A 17,051-nucleotide genomic window follows, 5' to 3' on the forward strand; every position below is an offset into this window, starting at 1 on the left:
CAGGAAGGACTCTGACAAAATTTTTTTACAGTTCTGACTTACTATTTTTCTAGGGCCCAAAATACTTAAATATGTTTTCTGTGAAGATATCTATTTCTCAAACACTTTTCAATAAGCAGTTACGCCAAGTGAGCCTACAATTTTTATGGTACAGCACAATTCTTACATAATTATCTGTTCCTTTAATGGTAGAGAGTACTGTAGTTGCTGCTTATGCTTTTCATAGTATTGGTATACTTTTTCACAGGTTATATTTTAAATTATTCCCCAAACTGATTAGTAGTAAAACAGTCATTGGGTTTTATTCAGATAATCGAAAGATTTTTAGAGAAAAGGCCTATGTTTAATTAACCTTCCAAATTAATTCACATGAATATTCTCTTAATCTCAGATAATCAAACCCTTAGCCTGTGCATTTAATAATATTCTGCAGTAATTTAAAATATTATCTTCCTGTTGACATATAAGAATGTTGCTGGTAAAGGTGCATCTGTTACTAGGCTTTTGTTGCCTACAATGCCTGAAGTAAGCTGTAGACCATTGAATACTGCATTTAAAGTGGTCTCAAAACAATACAGAAACATTGATTTACAATTTAAATGGTTATTTTGCTTCATTTCTTTCCTAGCTGTTTGACTACCAAGGGTCAAACACAGTCGGTTAGGTGAACCAACAAAATATCAGTACTAAACAATTTCTGCTGATTTCCCTGGGCTTCTCAGTATGACCCTCAGCCTCTCATCTCCAAATCTCATGACAGCAGAACACAAAGCACTTGTGAAACTGCATTTCTGAATCAGATTCCTTGGATTTGTTCTAACATATTTTTAACCTTGCACAGAGTGACTTTCCAATATTTTGCCATGAACTGGGACATATCTGAACTTCCGGTTGTGTGTCCAACCTGGTAACATGTTCAGCAGCAATATACCATTTTCAGACTGTTCTTAACCTACTATCGGTCCAAAACACTATCACTTGCGTCATATCTTTTCCAGGTGTATTCTTGCCACAAACCATTAAGAGAGTTCAGGGGTCATTCAGGTTCTTTCCAGGAAAGAACAGGCACAGAATTTCTGCCTTTCTCCCAGAATTTCTGGAAGTTCTGTTCTTTCTTACATGGGATGCCTGCCTGGATCTCAAACTTGTCATGATACCACCTGTCTACTCCTGGAATCGATTTGTACTCATATTCATTTATCTCAATAATCATATCTTAAACTACCCTGATTCTTTTGGATAAGCCATGTCTCAGGACATAGTTTAGGAACCACATTGGTGTTGGTTCAATGGTCTTTTCCAACCTTAATGATTCTATTCTATGATTCTTTTAGTGAACCCGTCTCAGTCGATCCAAATTCTTTACTAATAGCTGCACTGATAATTTCAAACACTTAATTAATTGGATTCAAAACTGCCTTTCAATTACAAAAAGTGTTATAAGAATTTTTAATCCACAACAGTGCATTCCTTTTGATTTTTCTTCCAGTTTCTTCACTATTTCAGTACAAGTGGATTATGATTTGAAACTCTTCCTTGAAATCAGATGTGTCTTTTGCAGATGAAAGTTTTGAAGATTTTCACATAATCACGTGCCTCTAAAATCAAATTTCAGAAATTAATATACACATCTCATAAATTTTAAAATCAGTTTTCTTACTACTTCCCCTATCCCTGTTATGCCTAAAGGATCAGACAGAGTTTCATAATTGTCTTATTCATTACTATGCCTTTCATTATTTACTTATGACCATCCCATATTGGCACTGACCACTGTCAACATGTAAGGAACTACTAGATGCTTACGCTTACTTTTGTTGTTGTTGGTTTTGTTATTGTTGTTGAGGTTTTGGTTTGTTTTTTGTTTGTTTGTTTGTTTTTTTAAGAACTGCATTTGGCAGCCGTATTTGGAAGACTGAAATACATAGGACAGAATTTAAGAGAAAAACACTGTTTGTTGGGGATCACAGCTGAGAACTAATAGTCTGTATTTTCAGTGGCAAATCTATCTACATAACATAACAAAAATTAAATCTGAAAAATACATCTGGTACTACACCTTCTATCCCAGGTTTAGTTAAGAGCATGCTAGTTACTCCAGTTGTAACACTCCTTTGCATGGGCTCTTAACTTTCTGCACAGTTTAATGTTTTCAGAAAGAGCACTTGTGAACTGCAATGGTCCCAGAGCAGCCATTACATCTGTCAGAGGCATAAGCACTGTTAAACGCTCTACATCAGTATTTACGGAATAGAACTAAAAAGACTTTAAAATTGTCATTATAGTCTATGTGGTAAATAAGAAACTTCCTGAAAATTAAAGTCTCTCTACTACTGTAGAGTTGCTTAGTTCATAAAACCAAAATATTTTCATTTTTTAGTTTAATAGTCTAATAACTGTCCTGTTAGCCTCTCCAAACACTGAAAGGGAACACTGGGGAAGTTGGGAAAGATGCTGTGCTGCAGACAATCATACACAATCTGCCTTCTATGTGGCTTCGGGGATATGGATTGTTTCATTGCCACTTATTGTGATCAAACTGATAATCTAATATTCCAGGATGAAGAAATTAGGTTGTCTTCATGGAAACACAAGTCACAATTTCAGCTAGATCCATTCACAGATGTTAGGAAATTAGTTCCACATTACATTTACATTTTCATGTATGACTATGACATTTATACACAGGCATAATGACAGAAAATTCAACATGAGCAAAATCAAATATTATTATCATTGGCAAGAAATGGTAAATGTGAGCTAGCAGCAGAATTGAAAACACCTTCTCAAGATCTCCTATAAGGGAATACCATTTGCCAAGAAAAATGCCACAGGCCGGAATACAGTTCAAAACTTTAGTTTAATTATTGTAACAAAAACATTTATTTTAGTTTATTCTGCTTTATCATAGGAGACAAAATATACACATTTGGATATTTTATCCTTTTACTGTGGCAGTTAATAAAACAGAAGGGTTTAGTATGATATTTGTGTTATAAATCCACATCCAGAAATATCTGGAACTACCCAATAAAATAACCATCTAAGAATGTTTGAATAAGCAGCTTTTGGAACAGGGCTTCACCTCTTTGTTCAAAACTAGCTTCAGAAATCTTTAAATTGCTAAGCAGCACTAGCCAAAGCCTGTCCTTTAGTGCATCGCCGAAAGCCACAGAGAGTGGACATTTGCTGTAAGGAGTAGGTATAGGAAGGCAAAATCAGGCACCGCAAGAACTGATTTTAAATTACCTCTATTTTTACTCCAAATCTTATACTTAACATATGACAACCTCAGTCCTTCTGATGTTTCACAGTGCCTCATACAACTGTGATTTAGCCTTAAGAACTATCACAAATTAGTGTGTAACAGCATGTAACAAGCATATTAACACATACCCTTGCAGCAGGTTGTAAGCATGCTATTACATATTATTTTAACATGTAATAATATAACTGGAGTTACAGTAAACATGGTCATGATGATAGGATTAAAATTAAGAAATGCTGAAGAGAGTTTTTACAATCATAACTTGACCAATGTTTTCTCATTTTCACCATGAAGAGACAATACATCTCTACAATTTCTAGTAAAAAAATAATTGGCTTCAAAATAGTACATTTTTTGAAAGCTAGTTTCAAAAGTATAGGTCTCTCAAGCCTTTAGTTACTTTTAATCAGTCGCTTCATCGAGGCAGAGGCATGATTTCTTGAGTATTAGCATTTTTGACTGGATAAGGCCCACGTTATATCGTAAATGCAGCGTTGATGCCCTACTATATTGTAAAGTGAATTAGACAGCTCAAATAAATGAGAAATTAAAATGTTTTAAACTTTTCAATAGCTGTTTAAAGATTGTGAGTTTAATTCAAAAAATATTTTGTCTCATTTTGACAGTCTGTGTCATGTAGCTTGGACAAGTCAAAGTATTTTTCCAGTCTATAACAGCAAATATGATGATGTATTTAGAGACCATTCTTTCTGAGTACCTGGTCCCAGTGCGTACTGCAACATGAGAATCAAGGTCACCTATTTAATGGCACAGTAAATGATCAACCATCCTTATTAAAATATTCCTATGGTAGATGATGATTTTTTTTTATATTCTGGCAAATATTAAGCAATATAAAGTAAAATTCAGCCAGGCTACTTTTAAAGTAGCTTTTTAAAATGGATAGCTATTTTGAAAATCTTAACATTTTTAGGCAATTTATTTCAGTTTATTACTATGCTCTACAAATTACTTATATAGTGCAAAATATAGTTCAGTTGAAAAATATAATGAGATTAACAGCATGTCTTTTAATTTTGATATCACAGAAATAAGAAGAACATGCTTTAATTTAAGTGACTCAGCGGTGATATAATAGCTCATGCAGTTGGCATTACCATACTAATTGGTCTAATAGTCTTTTTCATTATCCACTACAGCCATACATATTGGTATTAGAAGAAAGCCAGTAGCTGTAAGAATAGGTCAGATCTACGCCTCTAGGTCTAGAGGACTCCAAAAGGGATCAATTAATCAGAAAGTAGATGACATCAAAATCAATAAAGCCAAAAGACCCCAGTGGAGAGGAATTAATTTGACTCCCTTCATAACTTTCATTTGATAGTTCAAGAAGCATTTCAGGTCAATTATATTAATAGAAACTCAATGAGTGAAAAGATGTTAATGATGAACCAGAGCTAATTAGCATAGCAGTTTTCAATCCATCTTCTACAAAGAGAAAGGCAGAACACAGACACAGAATCAGACTCTTTTTTTATCAATGATGGAAGTTGGCAGAGGACAAAAGGATGTGCGCAACAGCTTAGCAGCTTTTAGTGACAAGCCCATACTCTATGATGAAAACCAAAAATAAACACAGAGATTTATAACAAATTATTAAATTAGATTTAAAAGGGAAAACTGAAGCAGAACTGGAACGATATGTTAATTCCCAAATATTAGTCGCTACTTCTTTCATAGAAGCCTATTCTACCTCATTCCTCTTGCATTTTTTCACATCAGCAAAGGTTTCTGTAGACCACTGTCTCTCAGGCACACAGAGGCACATGGATGGTAAAAGTCACAGAAAGTTTTTAATTTAAAAAATTTAATAAAAACCAAATATGAGATTACTTAATATAATAATTAAGAATATAGGATCCAGTATATTGGAGCCTACAAAAATTAATCCAAGCCTTTTAAACTGATAGTTCTTCCCAGGGAGATCACTATGGTAGGTCAATGTTCTAGGTGGTGTCAGGAAGAAGTAGTTTGGCTGTAAGTCACTCTCATATGCTACTGAAGCTATCCTAAGTTCAGGATTTTTCAGAGTTTACTGTATAAGAAACTCTGGTTTTATCTGTTTCAAATCCATAGTTGCTCAAATGTGGATACTTAGGCACAAGAAACATGGTTTGGAACCACAGCCATTCATAGCCATGAAAAACCTATACCTCTGTGTGTTCTGATTCAAGCTTGCAACTAAATTACTTCAATTAAAACAACTCCTGATATATGTTTTAATGAAGCTTACTGTAAAAATACTGCATTTATTCACCTTGCCTACAAGTCTGATTATTACAAGGAGTATACTTTACCGTGTAATTAAGCAGCAGTCATGAATGATGCTGTCCTCTACAAATATGCCACTCTCTTCATCTGTTTCGATCAGATGACCAGCATGGTACCAATGTACTTGGGTGGTATTGTCAACATATGTTGCAGTACACTGAAATGGCAAGCGGTCCCCATGAAAAACCACTTGTCTCTGCGATGGGATCAGCTCAAAAAGAGGAAGTTCCAGAGGCCCAGCTGCAGGGAAAACAAAACAACAACAAAAAGGAAAAACCCCTCACAATTAATTCCTCTCATGAATACTGTGAACTAATTGTATACAATTCCAGCTTCCTAGATCTTAGCTTTCAAGCACTAACATAAGACATATGCCCTCAAACCACCCACTTAAGTCCGATCATGTTGTTAATTCTAGAGATCACATTTCTTTCATTAGTGTGAGCCCAGATAATTACAAGATTACTAGAATATCTACAAAAAATGAGTTTCACAGAATAGTTCACAGTACGAGTGAGGTTGGAAAGGATCTCTTTAGATGCTCCAGTCCAGCCTCCTACTCAAAGGAGGATGCTTTAGTCCAGAGGAATAAAAACCACACCAGTCTTCCAATTAAAAAAAAGGCAGCTATTAACATAGGTGTAGTTAACATTTATAAGACAACTTCACTGTCAATGGATGAAATTCCCACTGTGCTCCAGAACAAAATTGACTTGCTGTACAGAGCCTAAAGTATCTTGTGTGCTGTGGTGGGTTGACCCTGGCTGGATGCCAGGTGCCCACCAAAGCCCCTCTGTCACTCCCCTCCTCAGCTGGACGGGGAGAGAAAATATAATGAAAGGCTCATGGGTCAAGATAAGGACAGGGAGAGATCACTCGCCAGTTACTGTCATGGGCACAACAGACTCAACTTGGGGAAATCAGCTTAATTTATTAACAATCAAAGCAGAGTAGGGTAATAAAAAAAACCAAGTCTAAAAACACCTTCCCCCACCCCTCCCTTCTTCCTTGGCTTAACTTTACTCCCCATTTTCTCTACCTCCTCCCCCCGAGTGAGGGGACCAGGTATGGGGGTTGCGGTCAGTTCATCACACGCTGTCTCTGCCGCTCCTTGCCCCTCGGGGGAGGACTCCTCACACTCTTCCCCTGCTCCAGCATGGGGTCCCTCCCACGGGAGGCAGCTCCCCCAAACTTCTCCAACGTGGGTCCTTCCCACGGGCTGCAGTTCTTCACAAACTGCTCCAGTGTGGGTCCCTTCCATGGGTGCTCCTTCAGGAACAGACTGCTCCAGCCTGGGTCCCCTGCGGGGTCACAGCTCCTGCCAGCAAACCTGCTCCAGCGTGCGCTTCCCATGGGGCCACAGCCTCCTTCGGGCACCCACCTGCTCTGGTGTGGGGTCCTCCACGGGCTGCAGGGGGATATCTGCTCCACCGCTAACCTCCACGGGCTGCAGGGGCCCAGCCTGCCTCACCATGGTCTTCCCCACGGGCTGCAGGGGAACCTCTGCTCCAGCGCCTGGAACACCTCCGCCCCTCCTTCACTGACCTTGGTGTCTGCAGGGCTGTTCCTCCCACATATTCTTATTCCTCTCTTCGGCTGCAGTTCTGCAGGTTTTTTTCCACCCTCCTGAAATACGTTATCCCAGAGGTGCTACCACCGTCGCTGATGGGCTTGGCCTTGGCCAGGAGTGGGACTGCCTTGGAGCTGGCTGTCATTGCCTCTGTTGGACATCAGGGAAGCTTCTGGCAACTTCTCACAGAAGCCGCCCCAGCAGCCCCCAGCTACCAAGCCATGCCACTTTCCCCTGAAGTTCAGTTGTCCCTATGATTTCTCCTTTCCCTGTCCCTACTTCCTTCTGCCTCTTCCAGAAGTCATCTTTACTCTCTAGATATTTACTCAACATTAAATATTTATCTCAATAGCTCTTCTAATTTTTAATAGTGGAGTACATTTCACTATCTTTATTTTATTAATTTTATCTCTCCTGTCTTTCTCCAATAAATACCTTAATAATAAGGATATAGCATATTCTTATTCTAAGCAGAATCTTATAAAAAACAGCTGCCATCATCACATACCCAAATGCCTAACCACAATTAAAAAGTAGTGTTGTAAATTTGGAAGGCATATATCTTTTTGGGAATGCTGAAAGTCTGCTAATTTCATAGATTTGACAGTGATTGAAGGCTATATCCTTCAATCCTACAGTCCCTGTAGAGACTGACTCTCTAGACAGTATTCATTTTCTTCCATTTCTATTTCTAGATCCTGAAACTACCTTAACACAATTTCTGTCAAATATTTTCTATACATTGTGAGATTAATACTATTTCCTTAAATTGGTAGCATTGAAAAGGAGCATTTTAGGAAAGGTAATTGAAATAGATTCTCTCCATCTAAAGAAAGAAAATAATCTTTTATAGCATAATAAGTAATAAAGGAAAAGCTTATTTTCTTTTTTTCTGATACAGTCTCCTTAGGCAGGACAAGAAAATTACTACCTGTGATACTTTATTATCATTGCACAAAATTCTAATGGTAATAAAAATACTAAGGACTCACATATGTGATTGTATTTTAGGAATTATTGTCCAAGATGTTCATGGTAGTGTGTTCATCAGCCTTTTCACCTCAGCCTACAATGCCAAAAGAATTGAGTGAGCCTGGGTCACTTTGTAACTTTACTACTGCAGTCGCAGACACAATGTCTACAGTCTTGCACCTTGGAAACCCTTCTACCTTGAGGAAAGAGAATTTTTAAGCTAGATCATCTTCTCCCATATTTTTCTTCTGTTTTCATTTAAAGGCCTCTCATCATCAATATCTCTGAATCTTTCAGGGCTGTCAGCTGAAAGGTCACCCTTCCACAATTGCACCACTAGTAACAATCTCAAACATCTATTTTTCTGACAAGTACTTGAACATTTTTTTTCCATTTCACTGCACACCATTTTATCTTCCTTAAACTTTCTCCTCAAAATCCTCCATTGCCCATAATAAATACAGATTAACCTAACCATGCATGATTATGCAAGCCATAATCACTGGTTCTACAATTGCTAAAATTTGTGGACAACCAGTAGTGTTTGTTCCTCTCCTTACTCAGCATCGCACCCCAACATGCTCCTTTATGTCGTTCAGATGTTGTCTTTGGAGCACTTAAATTGTGAGAAGCTGCATTTATAAACCTGGCTTTGGGGCCTCAACACTATCGGGGAATTTAAATATTAAATATTATGTTCATCACCTGCTTTGAATAAACAGTGAGAGGGATCACTTCTACATTTTGTAGAGGAAGAATGCTGGCCAGTGTAATACACAGGATTTGTACGTGAGTGACTATGTGATATTGCTGTCTGGGGGAAGTGCACAGAGGATTAAGGGGCTAGCTACTATCTACCAAAATGCTGTAAGTCTCTGTGACTATGAAGGGCAGGCTTCCAGATATCCTTGCTTGTGTATACACCCTGTCATTTAACTTCTGATTGCACCTATTATTTGTGGGCGTGGATGCATTACTAAAAATTCCTTGCAATATCCCTAGTATTTCCGTATGATCTTTGGCTTCTAACTTCTTTTAAGAAGAGAAGGTAAACCAGATTAATACCTCATTCATGATAGCTGCAGGCTTGGTCTCAGTCATTTACATTAAAGGTTTCTACTAGAAGATGGAGAGAACCTCTCTGTCCAAAAGGCTGAAATATTTGTGTTGCGTTATGAAGTCAGTTATGGAGTATAAGGAAAAGTTATGTTTATTTAGCCATAAATTAACTGAACGATTATGAAAATGGAGTCCAGAAAAATTAAACATACTGTCAGGAGTACAACAGAAACATACACTACTTACAGAAATAAAATGTTTCTCATGAATACAGTACTTTTTAACGGAGGATATTGTATCTTGTCAAATGTTTTTACTCACGCATTGAGTGACACATTGTGTCATGAGGCTATGAAGTAGTAAGAATGTCAACTATAGTATCAATATTTCGTAAGTCAAGCTAGATAACTTGCCGGGCATACAGATGCCGTGTAACACTATCACTTTGAATTTATCTCTGCCTTCATAGCTAGTCTTTAAGCTCTCCCATTATCACTTCTGTTGCTCAGCCTTGGGAATCACCAAACCCAGAAATGGAGTAGGAATGACGCATTCTGTGAAGATTTTGTCAAGTAATGACCAAAAGTCAGTGAAACCTTTTTTAACTGCAGCATGTCAGAAAAGAATAAATTGACCCTTTGATTGACATCAGTCATATCAACAGCCTGCTCACTTTCTTTTTCTTTCCCAGTTCTTCTAAGTTCCAAGAAAGATGCAAAGTGAATGAAACACCCTTGGTTTACCATTAGGGTGGGATACCCTTCTGACAAGCTGAACCCTTCCACATGTACATATTTAGGTTGGTCAAATTGACAAATAATGTTGAAAAGACTTTTTCAAAGTGAAATGAGTAAAATTTCTATGGATTATGACATTTGCACAGCAAGGATGGTACACTTAGGTATCCTACAAAACATCTGCTTTTGATCCGTATGATGTCTACAAAAATTATTATCAGAGCTAATCTTCAGTTGTTTTTCAGGGATAATCATGATGTAAATGACTGAGGCTGGTTCTGCAACTACTACTCATGCAAAAGTTCCAGTTGACTTCGGTAACACAGCTCACAAATATAAGGATTAATTGCATCAATAAGAGTTTCAGGATTAGGGCCAATACCCTTTATCCTGAATGGCTATAAAATGATGGCATAGTTCCATCAGCATCAGCTGGAAATACTTATTTTAAATCTATAATCCAACAATCCTTCAAATTCAGAATAAAAATAAAAGTATTTACTAATGCTGTACACATGTTTTCAAGCTTGACTTTGAGAATAAAGTAAGAAATAAGACTTAAGAAATTCTGAAAGTATTTGGAATGGTTTTGGCATTGATTTGGCAGCACTTGAAATATAACAGCTCTGGCAAGCATAACCCTATGCAAGAGAAATTTTGTCTTTGATTATGTGATTACCGAAGACCAAATAAATACATATAATCTCTGATGCTCATACATGTATAGATATGGATGTATGTGTATATGTGTATACATATGGCAGATACAATAGCCCCATAAGATTAAAAATAATTTATAGTTTACTATTACATCCTGGGAGCAAGGGACTAACTTCAGGGGGTTTTATTTGTTTAGTTTTTTCACATGTGAATAATATTCCAAGATTCTCCTTCCAAGACAATCTGCTTTGCTGCCCTCATGTTTGGAGCAGCACCACCATCTGCAGCTGAGAGGTGTGTCTCTCCTTGAAGGCATTTAGATCAAGGGCTGCTGAAGTGTTTTACAGTCTTTACCTGTCTTGACTCTCTAGTCATTGCTAAACCATGATTGCAGCAGAGCACAGGAATCACTGATTGCAGCACGAATCTAAAGATCTAACCCGTCATTACAGTAATTACATCTTTTTCTTTATCTTTCACTTCTCAGCAGAAAAGGGTTTTGTTGACTGAAGGCCAGATTCTTTATGCAATTCAGTCTTGCATTGCAGATTAGCTCTAGACTAGAATACTGAGGACATATGGAGGAGGATTTAGGTTACATCAATACCACTGAATTAGAATATCACTTAAGAGTCCCTCTCACAGAAAGTATATCCATGCACATTTTAATGCATGCAGTGCCCCAAGATGTATGTAAAGTTGAAAAAGAAAATAGAAATTATTTCAATAACCATTAGCTAAAACAGAAAAACAGCAAGGTGCACTGAAGCTCTAAGGAAATTTTCCAATGTGTATGCCCTTATTATCTTTATAAAACAATTTACCACATACACAATCACACACATTAAATACTTCCTGCCTTTTTCCTTACAAATCAGTTCTTGAGATTTTCAGAATAGTTCGATTTTCCTTCTAATTTTGGCCTTTGTTTTTGTTTACTCTTTTAAAAGATAGAAAGGAGAAGAATGTGAAGGGAATACTGCTGTCACTGGATATATGTGGAATACAAATGTTTGTAAAAGGTGTCACATACAAAGCACCTCTAACCTGTACTTTAGTTACATTTTAAATATAATATGATCACATTTAAAATGTATGCACTTACAATGAATGGACACTACCACTTTCTGGATGAATGATCAGAAGCAAATCTGTAAGCACAGAAGTTGGCCCATGCAATAGGTTTGTCTAAACACTACATAAAGTTGGTTAGTCATCGGCCAACACAACCAGGACAAGATATTGGAGACATGATCAGAATAAAATGAAACTACATCCTAGCTCCGGCCAGATTTGTTGTATTTCCTCCTGCAAAACGAATAACCTGGGCAGCACAACTTCACAGCTAAGTAGCTGCTAAGTTCATAATCCTGGTTATTACACTAGAGCATTCTGCAGTTCAGTTTACCATAGATACAGTTTTCTGCTACACATTTTGCGCTCCTCATTAACTGGCTTTGTTTGATACTGGCAGTTTTTACACAGTCAGAAATAGGAAAATCCACAGGTTCCTCCACGCTGCCCACACATCAGGGCAGTATTACAGTGCTCGTGTCTCAGGAACCACCACTGACTTCTGCCTCTTGGTAGAAAATTCAGTCTGCTACAGTGCACCACAAGCTTTTGGGACAGAAAAAAATCAGAGGTTGGCATTTTCCCTTTTGTTAATCACTTGATTTATTGTCTTGCCAATGGGCTTTTTATCTGAACTGAGTGTGCCTACAGAGTGCAGCACATCCTGCTGACAAAAGTGAGAGTTAGAGCTCTAATATTTGTATACAGTCTCAGTGGGAGAGAAATGTGCATGGAAAGCACAGTGGGCGGAAGCTGGAAGTGAGGATGAAGTAAAGGAATCGGTCCAATAAAAAGGGCAAATGAAATGAGGAAAAAACAATTGAAAAACATTAGCTAAAAATTTGAATTGCTGACACAGCAAATATATCTGTTGATATTTACTGAATGGAACTGAAGGAAACAGAGTGATCTGAATTGCTCTGAAGGCCAGTTCTGCCAAGAAGGGGAGGTGCCAGTACACCAATGCCAATTTCAGTATTGTAAAATCTGCTGACAACAACGAAAGGTTTGGTGTAGAAGGTCACAGACAGTGCTATATGCCAAGGAAGTCAAGAATGAATACAGAACCAGAGCCAAGCTTCAGTTTTAATAAAAGCTTGCCTGGCTCCAATTTTAACATAATATCAAGAAAATACAGATGCCAACATGTACTAAACACGTCAAAATAAGATAAGTCTCTTGGGCTTGGGACAAGAAGGCTTTGTACTGCATTCGTTGACTACACACTGCAGAAGAAGTAGAGCTTCTGTTTGTGTAATAGCTTCTTATTTCCACCAACTTCATAAAGCTGGCAGGGCAAGGAATATTACACACCATTTTATCAGTCCCTTTCACCCTCACACATGCTTTTCAGATAGGAACATAAAGTAGATGTAATTTTTGCAGCATCTCATAATTAAATCACAGGTCTATGTTTATTTTGTAATGTTAAGTGCTCCACTGAAATGTTAGCTACTAACCAAAGAGCAAGTCTTCAGACATGTATACTGTTTGGATTATATTTTACTCCTGCAAACTTCTGTAAAGCCACCAAAGCTGAGAAATAAAGAGAGAGAAAGGGTGCATGTTTCGAGAGCAGGCATAGCAGAGTCAGTGGACTGAGGCACTGATAAGAATGTAGATGCTGCTGCAGGGAGCTGGACAGAAGTAGCGGTCCCAGGATTTACCCTGAGTTAGAAGTACAGTGAGCCCAGGCTGTCACTGCCCACTGCTACTGATGCTTCAGTTATCTGGGTTAGCCAGCCTCATAAATATACTCTATATCTACAAAACAGAAGATTAAAGTCAGCACAGTTATGCCAAGAAGAGCTACCATCATAGCTCTGGATGACAGCCTCCCTGAGAAGCACTTGGATTCCGTAACTTCTCACACTTATTTAATTAAAATAAGTTACACCTGTGTAGAAACTAAGGACAGCTGAGCTGGAAAATGTACAATTCAAATCTAGTCACTTTCAGCAAATCTAACTCATACGGGTTTCAGCCAGCACTCAGCAGTTATTTAACTCGTCTTTCCCTACTGCAGTTTCCCCCGGATTTTTAAGCCCCTGTGAAAATAAATTATCAGTTGTGCACTGGGTCTAGGGGCTGATGCGTGCTGTGTCCATTGCAACCATTTTAAGTGAGGGAGCAGTGGTAAAACACTTTCTTATTTACTGACGATAGCAGTGACTTACTTGGTAGGAAAGTAGAGGTATAGAAATACTGAGGCAGTAGGATTCACTTAATAGCATTTAACATAAATGCTAAATATCATAACATTAATTTTTAAAATGGGAAGAGCTACTTGAAAATGTCCACATTAGGAAATTCAAAGTTTCATTCTAGTGAAAAAATTAATCAAAAATATTATCGGCATGCAGGCAAAATAAACTCCACGTCTTGCATTGGCACATCTAGCAGAAATTTTAAAGTATAGGCAAAGAGTTTTTTCATCACTGATTTTTTCCTTATCAAATAAAACCGCTGCCACTTTTCAATTTCTTATTTTCAAATTGTCCCATGAGTCTACTTTAGAAGCTGGGGAGCATTTGATCATTTACCACATCCTGAAACTTGAAGACCATGACATATTGACAGTTATGGTATTGGAAGATTCATCAACACAAATCCCTTCACTGGCAAGAATCAGGAGCCATTGCTAGAAAGCTAATTTTTATTACTCAAATTGTCCTTATGGCAAGCAAGCTGGCAGGCTCATGGCTATGCGCGCGCATTAAAGGTTGCAGTTAAACTGGCTGAGCTGTAGCTAGCTCTGCAAAATATATTGATTAGCTTTATCTGTCTGAGAAGGGCAGTGGTAGCACTCATCTTCCAAACCTTAAGCACCACTAGCCACCTTCTGTTTATCTTCATATGATTACTGCACACTCCGACCAAGGGAGCATGGCAGCAGGAAGGTCCCAAGAGTGGCAGTGATTGCCCCTAATTGCCCAGAGTCCAGCAGGCTGCATGGGTACCCATGTATGCTGCAAAAGTGCCAAACTAAAGAGAAATGTAAAAGTCATGAAAGATGCTGAAGTGACAGTTCTGTTGAAGTAAGAACTCATCCCCATCATTGTACGAAATTCCATTCCCAACTCCTCTCAGCCCAGCCCACACTGTCAGAAACTGCAGCTCCTACAGCCATTTTTATACATATATTAAAGGAAGTGCTGTATAATTAAATGTGCTATAAAATGTGAAATATCACTATGGTATACTCCACTTAATTAGAACAGAGGATGTTAGGATGGACGCTTTATAAGGAACTTTCCCATGAGAGCAATTAAATTAATTACAACAAACCATAATCAGTGCTCTTAACTGGACAATATTAATACAGGTTTGGCAAAGAAGCTTATATAATTTTATCTAGGAATTACCAGTATAAAATGTAACCCTAGCCTTTTAATGTACGTGTTACCATGTTAAGAATAAAGAATATATCTTCTGGGATACTCCATGGGTCTTAGTCAAGGCTAGCTGCCTTACCATTGCTTTGCTCATGAGTAACTAGCTTTTGGAGATGGCCAGTCAAGTCTCCAAGGGCAGAAGTTTTGAAGATTAAAGAAGCTTCTTTTCGCTGATATTCTCCTTGCTACATCTTGGCTAATTTTTCCTTTAGTTATTTTGCATGCTTTTTGGAAGAATCAGGCAAAGACAATGTAGAAAATCAGACAAAACTGTACATTAAAAACTGCTGATGTAGTTTAAGACAAGCTATGGGAATAAAAATAAATTTGGTACATTTCCAGCATCTAAATCAGCAAGATTCCAGGGGTGAAAAGTTCTGTTGAACTATATTTTCATGTGTGAGCACAGATGCAAGAAAATACATAGTAGTAAAACCTCATCCTTTAAGTTTCTCAAATGACTGTTTTATTATTTCTGTTATTTCACATTTATGGGTCTTAAATGTTATTAATTTTGTGCCCCAACCTTGCAGCAGTGTTCTAACAAAGGAACCATGAAATAAATTAGATAGTAATATTTAATATTAAATGTAGGACACCACATTTGGGTTTGTGGGGTTTTTTTGTTCGTGCCCCCCCCCCCCAGTTTGAGACTGATCATATTAGGATAAGAAATCTCGAATTTGGAGCCAAAAGGTTAGAGCGTTGCTGGTTTCATACTACCAAATGGTTATCTATTGAAAACTAATCCTTAATAACTATAGCCCCTCCCTCCCAATATATTATTTACATTTCCTATGAAACATTTAATAAAATGTATTGCAGAATACAGAAGCCAGAAAAGGATCTATCCCTCTGAGTTTTATCCCTCCCATAGAGGTACCCCTCCTAAGTAGGGAGTCTATTATACCAAAAAAGGTGCATTTCAATAATATTTTATGAGTCATAACTTGCTAATTTCACTCATGAACTAACACTTTAAACTAAGGTAGTTCACAGATTTCAGAGACTGAGTATTAATTCAAACACCGTTGGACGCTCACAACTTCTAGCTATTCTCTTCCATTGTTTCTCACCTCTATTTTCAGTGGGGTGGATTTTTATTCTTCTTTAGTGTTAACACTTTTCTCATAGACAGCCGCCAAAGGCATGCCAGAAACCTAATCTTACAGATCTTACACAGATAAAAATCCAGCTCTATTTCTGAGTCCTCATTCCCTGTCATCCATAGTGAAAGTCCTAATTGACTATTAAAGCTATGAGTAAATTTTGAACCAACCCAAACAATTTCTTACTCTAAGTTTGATGTAAAGAGTTACAATTCTATTCTTCACAACCAACAGGCACACTACCTACGAATAGCATAAACATTTTGTCATAATACACACTTTCAGAATAATGTCCTGTAACAACCCCTCTAAGCCAGGCGAAACCCCTGCAGTTGGTTTCCATGAACGTGGAGCACCCAGAGCAACAACAGAATTTGAAAAAAGTTTCTGGACGCTCACAGGCTCCTGAGCCTCGGGAGGCCACCCTACCCCCATCAGGGTAGATGAGGTATTACATAAAACCAGATGCTATCTCAGCCATGTTAATACAAGAAAGGAAAATGACTCAGCTGGCATATTTTGTTTGCTGTTACCCTGTGCTTTGCAAGTTTCTGACATATCTTCCCCTGAGACTGCATCTTAAAATGAATGTATCTAACATTCGAGCTTATATCTGTTTCCTTACTCTGGAAGTTTCTTGACTGAGGATGGTATATGAAGAACACCCATTAACACTAGCTTTTCTAATTGTATCTGTTTGCCCTTGTTCGTTGTAATCATTGAAACAGCACAGTTTTTCAGAGATGTGCACAATATTGGTGAATAAATAATGCTGTATCTTAGAACTTCTTTTCGCTCTTGTCCTACAGTTCTGTGTTGAAGCAGTTCAACCTGCAAGGATATTTTCTCACATTCAATACAACCTAGCAAATAAGGAAGTGGGAAACTAAGAAAAATTTGGGTCGGAAGCAATAA

The 17,051-nt window shown here is 37.7% G+C and overlaps 1 protein-coding gene across 1 annotated transcript in view; it reads right to left on the minus strand.

Annotated features, from left to right (window-relative positions):
• ADGRA1 (adhesion G protein-coupled receptor A1) overlaps positions 1-17,051 on the minus strand; it is a 291,609-nt gene that overhangs the window by 150,554 nt on the left and 124,004 nt on the right. The window contains exon 7 of the mRNA XM_075107276.1: positions 5,587-5,800. Within this exon, the coding sequence (XP_074963377.1) occupies positions 5,587-5,800 (214 nt within the window). The remainder of the gene's footprint in view (positions 1-5,586; positions 5,801-17,051) is intronic.

Source organism: Phalacrocorax aristotelis, chromosome 12, assembly GCF_949628215.1.
Source record: "Phalacrocorax aristotelis chromosome 12, bGulAri2.1, whole genome shotgun sequence".
NCBI classification, from domain to species: Eukaryota; Metazoa; Chordata; class Aves; order Suliformes; family Phalacrocoracidae; genus Phalacrocorax; species Phalacrocorax aristotelis.